Here is a 15,243-nt window from a genome sequence, read left to right on the forward strand (position 1 = left end):
AAAATAAAGAAATCAATCAGCGGGAGCTCTCAGCGGAAAGCTGCTTTTTTAACCTACAGGTGCGCATCTGGGTGTTGCTGCCTCGCCTCGTTCATCCACCAGACCCCGATGCTGTTGCTGCTGCTGCAGTTATGTAGTGCTCCGTGTGCGCGTACGGGTGAGTGTGTGCGCCCGCCCTGGTCAGAGGACAAAGTGACAGGCCAATGGACGAAGTTGTACCATAGGCTCTCTAAATGCCTCTATCCTCAGATTAGATCGTTTAGTCCTGTTAAACTATAAATACACGCAGTTTAAAACAATTAACCCGTCTATAACTTTCTCTTTTTAGTTAACACTCCATGCAGGGTGCTAATTAAGAAAATTAACTGGACATTTTTCAAACCATTTTTACATAGAAATATCCCTGAAATTCTAGATGGATTTTGTTGATGGATGGATGCAATTTTCTTTTTTTTACAGATCTTTGTGGTTTCAAGACAATGTCATCTAATCACTTGATGACTTTTTCTCTGGTATTACTCTGATCTGCTCACACGTTTCTCTTATTAAATTAGCTTTAAATGAACTGAAATGAAATTTTTTGGTTCTTATTTGTTTCATCTAACACCATTTTTAGTTTCACTATAGTAAGCTTAGTCTCCTCAGGGAACACCACTCAGTACTTTTGTTATTTTTGTAGACTGACACACACAGAATTCATACTACTAACACATTCTTAGATTAGCTTTACTTAAAAGCTTCACTGTGAACAGGGTATTTATCGGACACTGGTTGCCTGTTGCGTCCTGTCTTATTTGTCTTATTTCCAGGGTGAAGACCTTTAAAGTTTTTTGTTTGGCATTGCAAACTTCCTACAACAACATTTGCAGGAACTAGCTCAGCGGGCTTTTGCTACTTTGATGATCAAGGAACTCTCTGAGTTTCTGTTGTGTTCATTAAATAAAAAATAAATAAATTACATTTTCTGGAAAAATGAGTAGAATTGATTAGACAGCTTATTAAATGCATGAAACCTGAAAACACTGCATCTTATCTAAATTCTCATCAAGTCGTTTTTTACATTACACTTTCAAATTTCATTGCTTTTGAAATTTTCTCCCTTTCATCACACAGTCGGTGCAGACTTGTCAGCTGTACATCCTTTTATGCTCATCCTGTGAGCTATTGTGCTAAGATCTGACAAGGGTAGTTCACTCATTGTCATGGTTAATCACATTATTTTATTGTATGATACCTTGGTGCCACTGGATTTTAACATGTCTCACACTCATACAGTAAGACAAATGGTGGGGGTCTAGTAAGGAAGTTGGGGGAAGCAGACAGCTCCACAGGAAGAATCTTTTGTCTCTTCGAGGACTCTGGTAGGTAGCAAGGGAGTGTGAACCTTAAGGTGTGAAACAGCTGTGTACTGATTTATTTATGATTCTAGATTTAGAGCAGAAGTTTTTTGCACTGCATTTTAAAATGAAAACAATAGCATTTATTTACAATTAAAGACACAGAGCAGAAAGTGTGTTACTGTTTTACATCCACAGACACACAAGAAAAGAAGCAGGCAACATGAGGTCAAGTTATGGCAATTTTATTTGTGTATTTCAGTACATGTATTTAGATTAGAGTTTAAAAAAAAAAACGTCCCAAGAAGAAGGATGGGGTGAAAGAAAGGTGGAGAGAGGAGGAAGAAACTATTGATCTCCTCAAACTTGATGCTGCTGGGTCAGTTCTTTCTCTTCTTCTGCTGTTGTAGCTTATCTGCTTCAAGGTTGAATGAGTTGTGCATTCATTTGATGCTCATTTGCATACTTTGGTTATAACGAGTGGTTGTTTGAGTTACTGATGACTTCCTATCAGCCCCAAGCAGTCTGTCCACACTCATCTGAGCTTTGGCCCAGAGTCAACCGTCTGGGAAAACCCCAGTAAATCAGCAGTTTCTGAAATATTCAGACCAGTTTGTATGGTACAGACATCCATGTTCAAAGTCACTTAAATTGCTTTCTTCCACATTCTGATGCTCGGTTTGAACTTCAGCAGGTCATCTTGACAATGTCTACATGCCTAAATACATTGAATTGCTGCAGTGTGATTGGCTGATAAGATGCTTAATGAGTAGTTCAGTAGATCAGGTGTATCTGACAAGTGAATATATATGCAAGTGAAAAAAAATCATTCACTGAGGACAGCAACTTAATTTGTTTAACTGAAGGCACAGGAGAAAAGGTAATTTTAGAAAATTAGATTTTGATGCACAGCATGCTGTAAACAAGAGGTGCAAAAATAGATATTCTGAGTCTTCGGGTATGACGGTGCATGGCACAAAACATCCACGAGTTACAGGTGTGTGAATAGAAGAAAGGAAGGGCTACAGAAATGATCATCTAGGAGATCAAATAGAAGGAGATCAGTGTAATTTTTCTTCACATTTTCAACAAAAATGCTAACACTCATATTAGTTCTTACATGTTATGTTTTTCCTCCGCCGGCACAGCTGCATGTGCAGGTCAACAGAAAATGACTACACCCGCTGTTGGTTAAGAGGTCAGTATAAAAACACAGTTGGACAAGACAAATTTCTACCAAGGTGAAATGAATCAGCTGAAATAGAGAAAACATATAATTTCCCCCCTTCACTTATTTTTGCACTTTAAAAGAAAGACATATTTAGAAGTATTTCGTGTTTAGTCTAGACAATATTGGGCCCTTATGAGGAGATGATAAAATGCAGACTGATTTTTAAATTATTATTGGTGACTGTCAAGCCTTTGAGTCGCCGAGCAGCTGAATAGGGGAATAATGTTGACGCGCCCGCTGTTTAAAACGTAAGTCAAAGTTCCAGGTTAAAACTCCTTTATTTGTTATCAAATCCTTAAAATCCGTAGAAAAACAGTGATCAAAAACATTCTAAGCTTGAGCGGTCAGCAAAACTCGACTTCCCCCATCACCCACTCATTCACAAAAATACCCTCGGGACGTGAACAGGTGATATAGCAACCACTATCACTATTACCAACACCACGTGACCCAAAGCTACGCCTAACCACAACAGTTATCTTTCAAGGTTCAGTAGAAAAACACAACTGTCCTATTCAAACCAGACAGGGATTAAACAAATACTGATTAATGATTCATTTCTAATCTTGTCTGACTGGATTTTTAACTGACTTGTTGAATATTTATGTAAAAATAACTTTGAGCTCTCTTGACGACTTTACCAACCAGATGATGATTGATGTCTCTCTACAGTTCTGTGAAAAAGTATTTGCCCCCTTTCCTGAGTTTCCTGAGTCATTTATTAAGGGGAAAAAAATTGCCCCCTAAATGTCATAACTGGTTGTGACACCGTTGGTAGGAGTAAAGTGTGTGTGATAAGTGGCAATAACTCTAATTTTGCTTTGGAGGAATTTCATCCGACAGAAAGAAAACCAAATCAGGAAGGGGGAAATATTTGCTCACAGTACTGCATAAAGTCAGTACATGCAATAAAATACTGCATAGTTTGCAAATCAGCCAAAAAAAAAAAAAAGAAATAAAAAATTCAATCTATGAATCTATACCTGGGACTCTTTATATTTGAAGTACAGTATCCCAAGACGTCTCTTTAGAAAAATTGTTTACCTTTTCCACTTTGAAAAAGATCAACTCCTTCCTTCCACATTCCTTATTAAGTTCCATCCTTGTTCCAAGAGTCAGCTTAACTCTTTAACATTAGCATTTTTGTACTACGTGCTTATTTAAATTACTCTACGCAATATTTCTTTATGGCAGCCAAAGCATGCAGGCATGCAGTTGGGGATTCACGCCACGAAGTTAACCATAAACTCTTTTTACCCACCGATAGAAATGAGATTTCTGATTAGATTTTTGAGTCCTAGTTTGGTGTACACCCTCGTTCAACTATTTCAAGGACAGACTTACATAAAAAAAAGATGTCTCAGCAAGTATTGGAGGCCTGTGATGATGAATGCCCTTACCTTCAGAGAGGGATATCTAGTTTTTATTAAGTTCCATCCACCAACCAGACAGGAGATTAACCCATAGAACTGCATCTCTATCTGACGGAAAGCAAACACAAAACCTATACATTAGACAGCAGTGATGTGTCGCATTGTGCTGAGTGATTTGTTGCAGTGGTGGACATTTTATTTGGGATTACATTTTTGTTATACTCAGCCATAAGTTGGCCATATAATTTTTTAATTAATTAATAAATTTAATTTTTAATGTTTCTATAATAGTTACTGCAACTGTATGTTCAAGCTGTGCCAAATTACAGTTATTTACTTGCATTTTTACTGGCATTCCTCAACATAAAAAAATGTTTTAGTGGTTGAATGTTATGCTCGATTAATTTCTGACTTCTCACAGAAATTCAGTGGGCCAGCTCAAATTTGTGCATAAAAAAGTAAATTTGTTTTCTTATTTGTCTGATAACTAAGAATAGTTTTCGGTTTTAAACAATTCTCATGAATGCTTTCTAAAAAAAACCTGGTGTTTTCTTGTTTTTATAACAGGTAGTCTAAAAAATTTTATTGCCAGATTAAGTTCAAAGCACTTTAACTTAATCTGGCAGTAAAATGCAGCTTATACTAAAGCAACAGTAATAGGAACCAAAAATAAATCATTCATTATAACACAACACAATATAGATCAGTAACATTCCCGTAACATGAATTAGGTTTGTAACATGAACATGAACACACCCATCTGAAAGACGAATGTTTCTGCATTTTAACAGTAAGTCAATCTAAAATTGCAAATGGTTTTCTCATCTGCAACACATAATATCATTAAATGCTCCAGAGAATCAATATGTCTGTATGCACGCGTGCAGGCCATTTCTGCTGTCAACTGGTGACCTAAATACTGCTAGGATATAAGTGGTAATATAAATAAATATGGTCAATATAAAAACATTTCCATTGTGTATGAAAAGCATACTCATTCACTATTTGTCTTTTGCCTTATATTCTAAATAAATGAGGATCGCTTGATCAAGGTTCACACCTGCTTTACTGTGAAAACGTCCTACACTCTCTGTATCCTTCCTATTCTATTTTATCTAACTCAATCTTGAAAAGGACATCAAACAGCACCTTGACCCTGCTTCTGGATCATGTGGTTGACCCTGAGTCCAGGAAGAAGCTTAGACATATTTTCAACTGCCTTTGTTGAAATGCTGCCCTGTGTAACCTGGCGAGAATAAAAGGTTGCTGTATTTCTCTTAAAGTTCTTGCAGTGGTATGAATCACTAATGTTTCTGAATACCCCTACACATTGTCTGTGTTCAGTGAAGCGTATCCAAATACAGTTTGCACTGACAGTTGAGATATGGATTGGGTTATATCACATTTCTTCAACTGTTTATTGAAAAGTGAGGCTGCAAAATGACTACTCCATTGATGGATCATTCTCAAGACCTGACAATATATTCACCTAAGTAGTTTAAATTAAGCTAATACAAAGCAAAGCACACAGAGCTATGACCTCACCTACAAACAACAAGAGGAAGGAATAATAAGCATTGTGCACATTGTGTATTACCTTGAGGTTCACTCTACCTTACTTCTACCTCTAAAAGACGTGTCATATATACAAGAGACTGTGAATTTAAAAGAAGGCTGCTAATTATTTATGGCTATGCAAGATGTTCAGCACTAATAGACCGCACTGGCTGAGAATGAGTTTTATTTTCCAAGAAATAAAACAAAAATGCAAGATTTTAGGAGGGACTGATTGCTGAAAACTCTCATAGCCGTCTAATATTGGCAATAAGCAGTGCCCATGGGATGCCTCTCTAGCTACTGTAAAATAATCTGATGCTCGTCTTATTAGATGCAACAGATTTGCCTGCAGGGGAGAACTGTGCAGTAGAACTGCTAATAAAATATTATTAGAGAAATGAAAGATAATTTAACTTAAAGAAATGCAAGTGGTTTGTCTTTCATGTTGGATCTTTAATGTAACTGTCATGTAACAAGTTGCTATTGTTCCATTTGCAAAACTAAGAGTTTTAGTTTTAGTAATAGTCCTGCAGTCAGATTTCCTGCTGCGCCTACATCTGGTCACATGACCCTTGGCTTGCAGTTCTTTATTTACGAGTGTTGAGAAGGTTGTATACGTCGCAATCTGAATCTAAAGCGAATAGTTTTTTTTTGCTAGAACAATACAGCAAGACCACATTAAAACAGTCAAAGGTAGGAAAGTAAATTCAATTTTGTGGTAAAAACTAAGCGGTGCTTTTTTTTCCTTTTTTTTCTTTGAGATTTGCATAAATCACTGCAGAATAGCATGAATATATTCTGCTTTGCATATGAAAACGGTGTCTGAATGAAGTGGCTCAGTGTCGCAGTGCTCAGACACCTTTGTTTAGTTTAGGTTTCTTGGCAACAAAAACACCACATAGCACTGCAGACCTTAGGCTGTAAGCTGGTGCCTGTTTTCAGAGGTAGGGTGCTTCTTCTGAGCAATTTTCTGGCTAAAGTTGTAATTATTTTCATGTTATACATTTAAGGGCGTGGGAGGTGGGTTTCAAAGGAAAGTTTGGGTTCTAATGGTCTTAGTTCTTGATTTTTGTTTATTTATTTATTTATGTTTAGCATGTATGTTCATAACTTTGCAATCAAAGTAGTTTTGAATGCTGGGGTTTTGACATTCTGTCACCTTATTTCAAAATAGGACTTAACTCAACAACTGTTCCTTCATTCATACAGACTGAGACAAAGCTTTCAGCCCAGACATGTCGAGAGCACACAGCCTGGAATCGAGGGGGATGACAGCTGAAGGGAAATTTGCTCAGATTAACCATTTTCCATTCACTCCTGAATTTACCAATACGCTTACAAAAAGCAGTCCATGTTTTGGTGCCTTGAGTCACCACTCATTCTTCTCCCGGCACAACCCTCATCCACACAGGATGAGGCATATTCAAGGTGAGCAAACAGCTGGGCAAGCGGAAGATATCTATTTATTTTATTAAATGTATTATTTTCAAATAAAGCCCAAGATATGTTTTTTTACATGTGTGTTTGAGGTGCTATAAATAAGAAGCGTCTTTAAGAAGTAAACATAAGACAATACTCTAGCTCCCATCTTGATTCAAATGATCTAACTGTAACACACAAAAATCTCAGCTAAAACTGGGCCTGATGCAGCTCAGGTTCTTGAAGGTTCTTATGTATGTCTCATATTATGTTGTATTTATGTTGTTGCCTTGCAATCACCTGCCAACAGACTAAATTGCAGGTGATTTAGTATTTATGGACTTAAAACAGTTAAACACCTTATGATAAAATCATTTAATTGTAATTAAATATTAAGTATTCATGCTAAGTATTCTGAAATAAAAATGACAACAAGGTACTTCAGTAAAACATGGAGTCTTTGAATCTATTAGCAGTTGTTCAGCAGGAACCAAACACAGGCCCTGGTAAATGACTTCAGCATTTATCAAATAGTTGTGTCTCTTTTTCCTTGGCCAGAGCTGTTGAGGTAAGTCTCTATAAAACAGAATTGGCTCGTCTCCTTTCCTAAGAGCTTCGCTTTAATGCTCTATGAAGGTAAGTGACTTTGGCAAGTGGGGTGAGAGTGGGTCAGACAGGCTGGCAGGTAAGTGGTTATGTCAGGTGGGGAAGAGTGGGTCAGGCTGGTCTGTGGGTATGTCTTACAGCAGCATCCAACAGGATGGATGGAACACAGGGGTGCCTGTCTGGGATTTTCTAAGCCACACCCACCACTGCAAGAGAGGATGGGTTGGGCGTGACTGTGAAAGACAATCACAATAATAATAAAATAATTTAACAAATATGGAATATACAAGTTTTTGATGTAACAATGTCAAATTGTGATTGTTTTCCCATGTCAGTATTATTTGTGTTTAGCGACTATATCAAAATTTTAATATAGGATAACTTAGTGTATAAATGTACATAAGGGACCTCATGTGAATTAGTCCAGTCTACAAAATTACCTACATGCCATTTTATATATGCATTTTTGTAGGTGCATGTTGCTGTTAAGCATAGGTAATTAGGCGTTTTGTACTGCGGTACTGCTCAAAATGTTATACAAACTTATTACGTAATGTTGTGGTAAGTTTCGACTTTTAATGATTTGTTCATTATATCTGGTTAAATGTCCCTAAGCATTTAAACATTTAATTTAGACATTTAATCATCCAGATTTTTGTGCACTTAATTCAAGTTTATTAACATTATCAAATATGTATGTTGTGCAATCATTTCACCCCGAATGAATGATTCAAAGAAATCACTTAAAGTCCAAACTTACCAATTTATGCCTGTGATCAGTGGATGTAATCTGACCACAACTGTGCATGGGTGCACCGTATATTCAAATTTTGCATGCCATGTTTTCATTATTGGAGTGGACAGTATCTGGTTGATGAGTCAGTGGACAATTAGACAATGGACAATTGACTTGCCACTTTTAGCATACATAGGTGTAAATGCCTTTTATGGCACAGTGTGTATTTTTGTCAGGTCTTTCCATTGCAAAGTAAAGAGCCCTAATGGGACTGTTGTTGTGATCCATATAAATAAAACTGAAATCTATCTATCTATCTATCTATCTATCTATCTATCTATCTATCTATCTATCTATCTATCTATCTATCTATCTATCTATCTATCTATCTATCTATCTATCTATCTATCTATCTATCTATCTATCTATCTATCTATCTATCTATCTATCTATCTATCTATCTATCTATCTATCTATCTATCTATCTATCTATCTATCTATCTATCTATAAATTTGTTTCCATTGAGAGGCAGCTTTTATTAAAGCTGCCCTGATAATTGGACACACTATATATAATTTGTCAGTGATATTTAGCGTAATGCTTTGCACTGTTTATGCAAACAAGAAGTAAACAACTTATTGAAGAAATCATAGCAAATAACTGAATAACTGTTTAACTGAATCAAATTAAGTGTGTCCAAGAAAGTATCCATCCATCACTGAAATTCAGTTAAAGTAAGGAGTAATAAAGTCTATGAAGGTAGGAGACTGTGCTGGAATAATTGCTCAAAGATATTTTCACCCAGGAGACTGGAGTTTGTATTTGTTAACTAAAGTCAGTGCTGGCTTATTATTTTCATCTTTTTCCACTTTGATCCAGGTTGTTAGGTTTGGGAAAAAGAAAAAAAAAAAAAACACATCCAAATTTAGGTTCAGTAAAACCCTTTCCCGTGTCTACCATGTGTTAGAAAGCCTGGCAGAAAGTGCTGAAGGCAAACTTCTCCCACAACATGTTAGAAGTGTGTAGTGGTTTGTGAGGCTCTTTCATAAGCTCGTGTTCATAAGTAAAATTTAGTTGCATCATAAATACAAATGTAATATGATTAAAACAAACAAAACTATACCAAATGATATTTTTTGTGTCTTGCAAGTTAGCTATAGTACATCAGCGTTTTTAGAGTGTATCTCCTACAAACCTTTAAATGTTTTGTTAACATCTTATCCTGCTGTCCTCAATTAGCATTTTCGCTTTGTCATTACCAAATGCTTTTCAACTTGAGACTGCAAAGTCTCTTTGCTGCATTAATTTAGAGGTTATTATCTAATCTACCTGGGACACACTGAATAACAATCTGTTTGCGTACTAATTAATTCTGACTCGAGGTGATTACCTGTCAGAGCTAATTAAAGTTAATATATGAGCTAAAGCCAAGGTCTTCATTCTTGAAGTCTTCCTTCTTTCACAACCTGCTCTATATGAAATATTTCAAGCAGCTGTTTGGGCACCTGGACTGCTAATATGTAACATGAATAGACAAATTTACTGCACTACTGGTAGAAAAGAAGGTTACATCCCTGAGGTTCCCATGAACTCATCACGTTTATTCTCAGCAGGGATTCTGCTGGCTCCAGTTTTTTTTTTTAAATTGTACTGCTTCGATGGATTTGTGCCTCTAAAGCACTTTTCTGTGAGCAGGGTGAATACTGAGCATTTCTCATTCCCACAGGATTCACAGGCAGACCAATTTGCATGGTAAGAGATGATTGGTGTGTCACGTCGTCGTTATTTCCTCATCCACTTCTCAAGAGCCACATAAACAGGAAAGCAGCAGAGCCAGCTTTTCAGCTTGCTCAAAATCTTTATGGAGTCTGCGGAGACAAAACTAAATCAGGTATGTCTACTAACATATATGACACCTAAATGTCTTTATGTCTTTTCTAATGGCCCCCAAAGAAGCCAATTTTGAGTAATGGCTTTAATCGTTTTGTAATTGTTTCTTTTTTCACAGCACTATTGTCAGATGCCTGGAGAGATGAACTCAAAGAAATGGCTGCAAAAATCAGTCTAACTTCCCAAACACAAAAGAACAAAAGAGAGGTATTAATAATTGAATTCTCATGTATTTTTACAGTACTTGACACACAGTAAAAAATCCTTTGTTTGATTATGGCTATCCAGTGCCTGATGGTAAAGGGAATTTAGAGATTGGATGTGACAGTATATGGACAGTATACTTATTAATACCTTCACATTTTTACATTATTTTTTACATATTTTCTAATTTAAGTTAATTTTGTAGAGTTCTTCAGTTTCTTTCTAACTCAAGAAGATTTCATACTGGAAAAATGTATCCATGTACTGCAGGAACAACCAGAGGAAAAGTTTGTCCGACGAAAGACTCAATATTCAGCTCAGACTGGCAGACTTATTCCTCCATCCTCCAAGTCCTACCTGTGCAAATCTCAATACCAGCGCATGAGCCATCCTCAACCCTTCCATGATCAAGAACTTATGGTAAAATACTGGTTAACTGATCCTGAGTTGTACTGTATAATATGAGGTGTTTTTGGGTTAAAACAAACAAACAAACAAACAAACAAACAAACAAACAAACAAACAAACAAACAAACAAACAAACAAACAAACAAACAAACAAACAAACAAACAAACAAACAAACAAACAAACAAACAAACAAACAAAAAGGGTTAAAAAGGCAAGATCCAACATCACAGAGGGTACAGCTTTTGGTCAAAGTTCCACTTAATTAGATATCTGAAAAATATCCTCTGGCAAAACACTGTCACCAAGTTTCTTGAGAAGTTCACTAATAAGTTCAATAAAACTTCATGTGATCTCTGAGCTACTGTTGTGACGGTCTGTCGCTTTCTTGTCAGGTTTTGGAGATACTTTGTCAGATCCTGCAGACAGACTCTCTCTCCACAGTGCAGCAGTGGCTTCTTCTTTCAGGCCAAAGAGGTAAAAATCCTCATTCCACACACACAGCAGAGATATGCACACTACCATTTCCAGTTATAAATAAGCGTTCTTTAAACCATTTCCTAATACATGCACTTTCAAGAGTCTGGCACTGCATCCCCCTCCTACTTTTTTAGCAATTAATTTGTCACTTTGGATTTTTTCTATGCACACTGGCCACTTTTTTAGGTTGCTCCTTTAACTGCTTAGTAATGCCAATATCTCATCATCAGAGTTGGGCAATTTATTTAACATTGAACATGGTATGGTTGTTGGTGCCAGACGGGCTGGTCTGAATATTTCACAAACTGCTGTACTCCAATAATTTCAATAATCACATGACCCTCTATGAGCATTTACTTGATGAGAGGGGCAAAAAGCTTGTTTTAACAGGAATATACTTCTGACAGAACGAGATCAAGGGAGGGGCTGCCATCCACTGTGACCGGTGGGGGGTGAGGGGAAAGAGAGCAGAGAGAGACAGGATGACAGACACACTGTAGGAGAGCTAGAGATGAATAATTACTAATGTTTAAATACAGTAGTGGAGGGAAAGTTAGTTGGGAAGAAATGCTCAGTGTACATTTGGAAGCCTCTCTGGTGGACTAGGGCTATTGCAGCATAGCAAAGGGATTGTTTAGAGTCACATGATCCAGCCTGATGATCAGCTTTAAAAACCTTTCAAATGCCGTTGAAAAAGATTGTAACACAGAACCACCTGGTGCTTAAAGGTACATACATTGTTTTTCTTCGATTCAATTTACTTTTTTTGATATAGTGTTACATCACAACAATAATTGCCCCAAGGAATTTTATATTATATGGTAAGGACCATACAATAATGAAGAGAAAACCCCAACAATTAGACGACCTCGTGTGAGTAAGCACTTGGCCACAATGGGAAGGAGAAAACTCCCTTTAAACAGGAAGAAACCTCAGACAGAACCAGGCTCAGGGTGGGGCAGGAGACAGCACAAAAATAATGGTTATAGAATTACCTTAATTCACTTTTACGGTAAATATTTAAATTTTGTTTTTACTCTTGTTGTACTGTTGATCAACTGCAGAAAAAGATCTGGTGATGGGGATGATCAGACAAGCTCTGGACGGTGTCGACCTCTCTGTCCATAACCAGCGGAACTTCCAGCAGCTACAGCCGTTTCATCCAGGAGCGTCTCCGTCTGTGTATGCAGCATCATTTGAGCAGCCATGGGGAAAACCACACAGGAGGAGGTTAGAGTGAAGTGTCAGATTTTGCCCTTTTTTGGCACAGAAATGTTTCAAGCTAAATGTGTTTTAATCTTGTTTATTCACTTCCACAGTTCACACCAAGTCAATCAAACTGCCATTGATGAAAAACCAGGTAATTTGATTATGCTTGACTTTCTCTGTTACGTATGTATTTTTAAAAATGATTTTAACATGTAAAGTTTTGCACAGTTTAATTTTTCTTGTCTTTCGGAGTATATTTAATATACAGCTTGGCCTTTACATTTTACAAAGCCACCCTAAGCCACACTGTTTATGTCTGTCCTTGGCTTGAATGGTAGCTCTTCTCTGAGCTTCTTTTGCTGGCACGAGTTTTTTGGACTGACATCCTCAGCCAGCCTCTTCTTATAAATGCTCCTTTTCCTCCAGTGATTTTGTCTTGATTGACTTAGGCTTCTTTAAATGATTCCTTTTTGTGAAAGTTAAAAAATAATGCCCTATTTAATGCAGAACTAACGGAAAGGCATTTGCGGAAATAAGTAATGCATTTTAGAAGGGATCCAATTATTCATATTAATATTGAGCAGCTCAAATAAGAGCAAATTTAAAATCTGCTGTGAGTCAGAACCAATAAATTCAGAAAACAGCTGTGTAACATAATGAGTTTCCACTTTTTTTGATATGTGGATCTGTAGTATGTGGAAAATTACTCTCTTAGCATGAATCTGACATGAGTGTTCTTTGCAGAGCGGATTGGTGATGCAGAAGTCCTGGCAGTCCATTCAGAGGCCGAAAGTGTTCAGGTTCCTTCACTTCAGGAGGGGGATAATGCATAGAGCTCAATAATCTTCCTAGAAACTAGCTATATTGTATTATTTCTGTGCTATGAGAAATGTAGCCTAATACCTAGTTAGCTTATCTTTATTTTCATTTGTTAATCAATAGGATTATATGCTGTAGATGTGATTGTGCAGTGTAATAATTGTGGATACTGTTACATAATTGCTTATTAGCTTTCAAAGGTATCATGGTTAGAAACTGATTGAAGCAACATTTAATAAATAATATATATATAAATTTAGTAATCTGAAGATTTGATCAGTTTTTCCTATTTTACTTTTCAAATAAAGCAATAAAAAAGGAAATGTCTGTGTAAAGAATAACAATTATGTTTACTTTTGGCAGGGTGGCAAACCTCGATAAATGGAGATATAGCAGAAATTATCTTCTTCTTTTTGAAAAAAGTCAAAGAGCTTACCCTAGCTATCCTGATTTTATATATAAAACATATAAACATATAGGAGTGGCCAGACAAAATAATGTGAGTTTTAACTTATACTAAAAGCTTCAGTCTTATTTTAGTATCTTACTGTATATATTTCTACTGCAGCATGGAAGAGAATCAAGAGCAGAACAATGAAGACTGTTAGAGAAACAAACAATGAAAATCAAGCCAGAGTCAGGTTCTGCTTAACAGATGAAGTAAGAAACAAGCAACAGCTCATGAATAAATCAGTTCATTTATGAAAAATAAAAGTACCTATTTGATAAGTGTGCCTGTAATTTTATATATACCAAAATATTTATTGCTGCATTAATGTGCAAAGATCTTTTACAACTACTCCTATGACTAAGTCATTATTATCATAATTTTAGCCCTTAATATATATTACGCTACATAATGTACTGCATTCCTTTTAAATTATCCGCTAATGTGTAGGCCAATACATTTAAGTGATATACAAAACTATCAACTGTTTTTATTTTATTTTTTTGCAGCAAAAAAAAAAAAAAAGGCAATCGAGTCATAAACTGGTCAACAAAAATTATGACATATAGATATGATAGTGAATACTTTTAACAGTTTATGCTATGTAAGATTTTCTGTCCTGAACCAGCCTTTCTTCTATATCTCTTCTTTTAAAACTAACATAGATGCCATGCTTTTCCTTTTCAACCAAGGACTTTGAAGAAAGTAAATTTCAGAAGCTCTAAGAAGTCAGAGTTTTCACATTCACCATTGCAGCTCAGTGCCGCTGCTTTCTCTCTTCTTTGTGTCTACCAAACACTACATGCGCAAGAATATTGCCCCCTAAGGCATTATTGACGCTGTGTGGTGAATGCCTGCATTTTGTCATGTTTACAAGTTTTTGTGTGTAATGAAGCCCATTATAAAATCTTTCATAATGTTTTCTGAAACCATTAGCAACCAACAAAGTACTCCCTGTTGCCTTAATTTTGTTTTTCATCTGTTATAAACCTAACTGTAACAGCACAGGGAAAAAAACAACAACAAAAAGTTAAGAAAAGAAGAAAATAGATCCCCAACCTGCAAAGCCTTTTTTTTTTTTTTTTAGTTTATGCAGCTAACAGATTAAATGTTTTTTCAATTTAGGTTTCATATTGCTTCCAGAATTACTTCAAAGATCAATTTGTGTAATTAAGTCACTCCGACATGTGATTTAACCTTTAATTTAATCCTCGAAGACAATGGCATTACTAACACCTTATCTGACCAGTGTGGACCAACCTAACAAAGTGGCTGATGAGTGTATGTCTATTTATATATTTAACAATAAGGAGCAGACAGTGTGTACCAACCTTAGGGAGATCATAGTTATTGGAGTTTAGCCTGCCTGTTTGTCAAAACTGTGATTCAGGAATGAAAGTGTTGCTTCCTTCATGATTGTGTTAAACTGGAAAAGCTCTTTACCCTCTCAAGGATGCTCTGGGGTAGGTGAGAATTAGCTCAACCATATGATGTATAGACTTCAAGAAGTCACCTTTGTGAGGATGA

The 15,243-nt window shown here is 36.3% G+C and overlaps 1 protein-coding gene across 3 annotated transcripts; it reads left to right on the top strand.

Annotated features, from left to right (window-relative positions):
* Window positions 1-20: 20 nt before the first annotated feature.
* Window positions 21-14,755, top strand: tbata (thymus, brain and testes associated). 3 transcript variants are annotated; one of them, XM_080871986.1, is made up of 9 exons: window positions 21-157; window positions 6,708-6,926; window positions 9,987-10,151; window positions 10,269-10,357; window positions 10,625-10,774; window positions 11,156-11,237; window positions 12,305-12,470; window positions 12,560-12,600; window positions 13,194-14,755. In XM_080871986.1, exons 2-9 carry the CDS (start codon window positions 6,734-6,736, stop codon window positions 13,280-13,282), a joined length of 975 nt encoding a protein of 324 aa, XP_080728112.1. In that variant the 5' UTR covers window positions 21-157; window positions 6,708-6,733; the 3' UTR covers window positions 13,283-14,755. The 3 variants fall into 3 exon arrangements, with proteins under 3 accessions (XP_080728112.1, XP_080728114.1, XP_080728113.1); XM_080871988.1 differs by lacking the exon at window positions 21-157 and adding an exon at window positions 6,389-6,442; XM_080871987.1 differs by lacking the exon at window positions 21-157 and having other exon boundaries at window positions 6,525-6,926.
* The last annotated feature ends 488 nt before the right edge of the window (window positions 14,756-15,243 follow it).

This window comes from Rhamphochromis sp. 'chilingali' (genome assembly GCF_963969265.1).
Source record: "Rhamphochromis sp. 'chilingali' genome assembly, chromosome: 22".
Classification (NCBI taxonomy): domain Eukaryota; kingdom Metazoa; phylum Chordata; class Actinopteri; order Cichliformes; family Cichlidae; genus Rhamphochromis; species Rhamphochromis sp. 'chilingali'.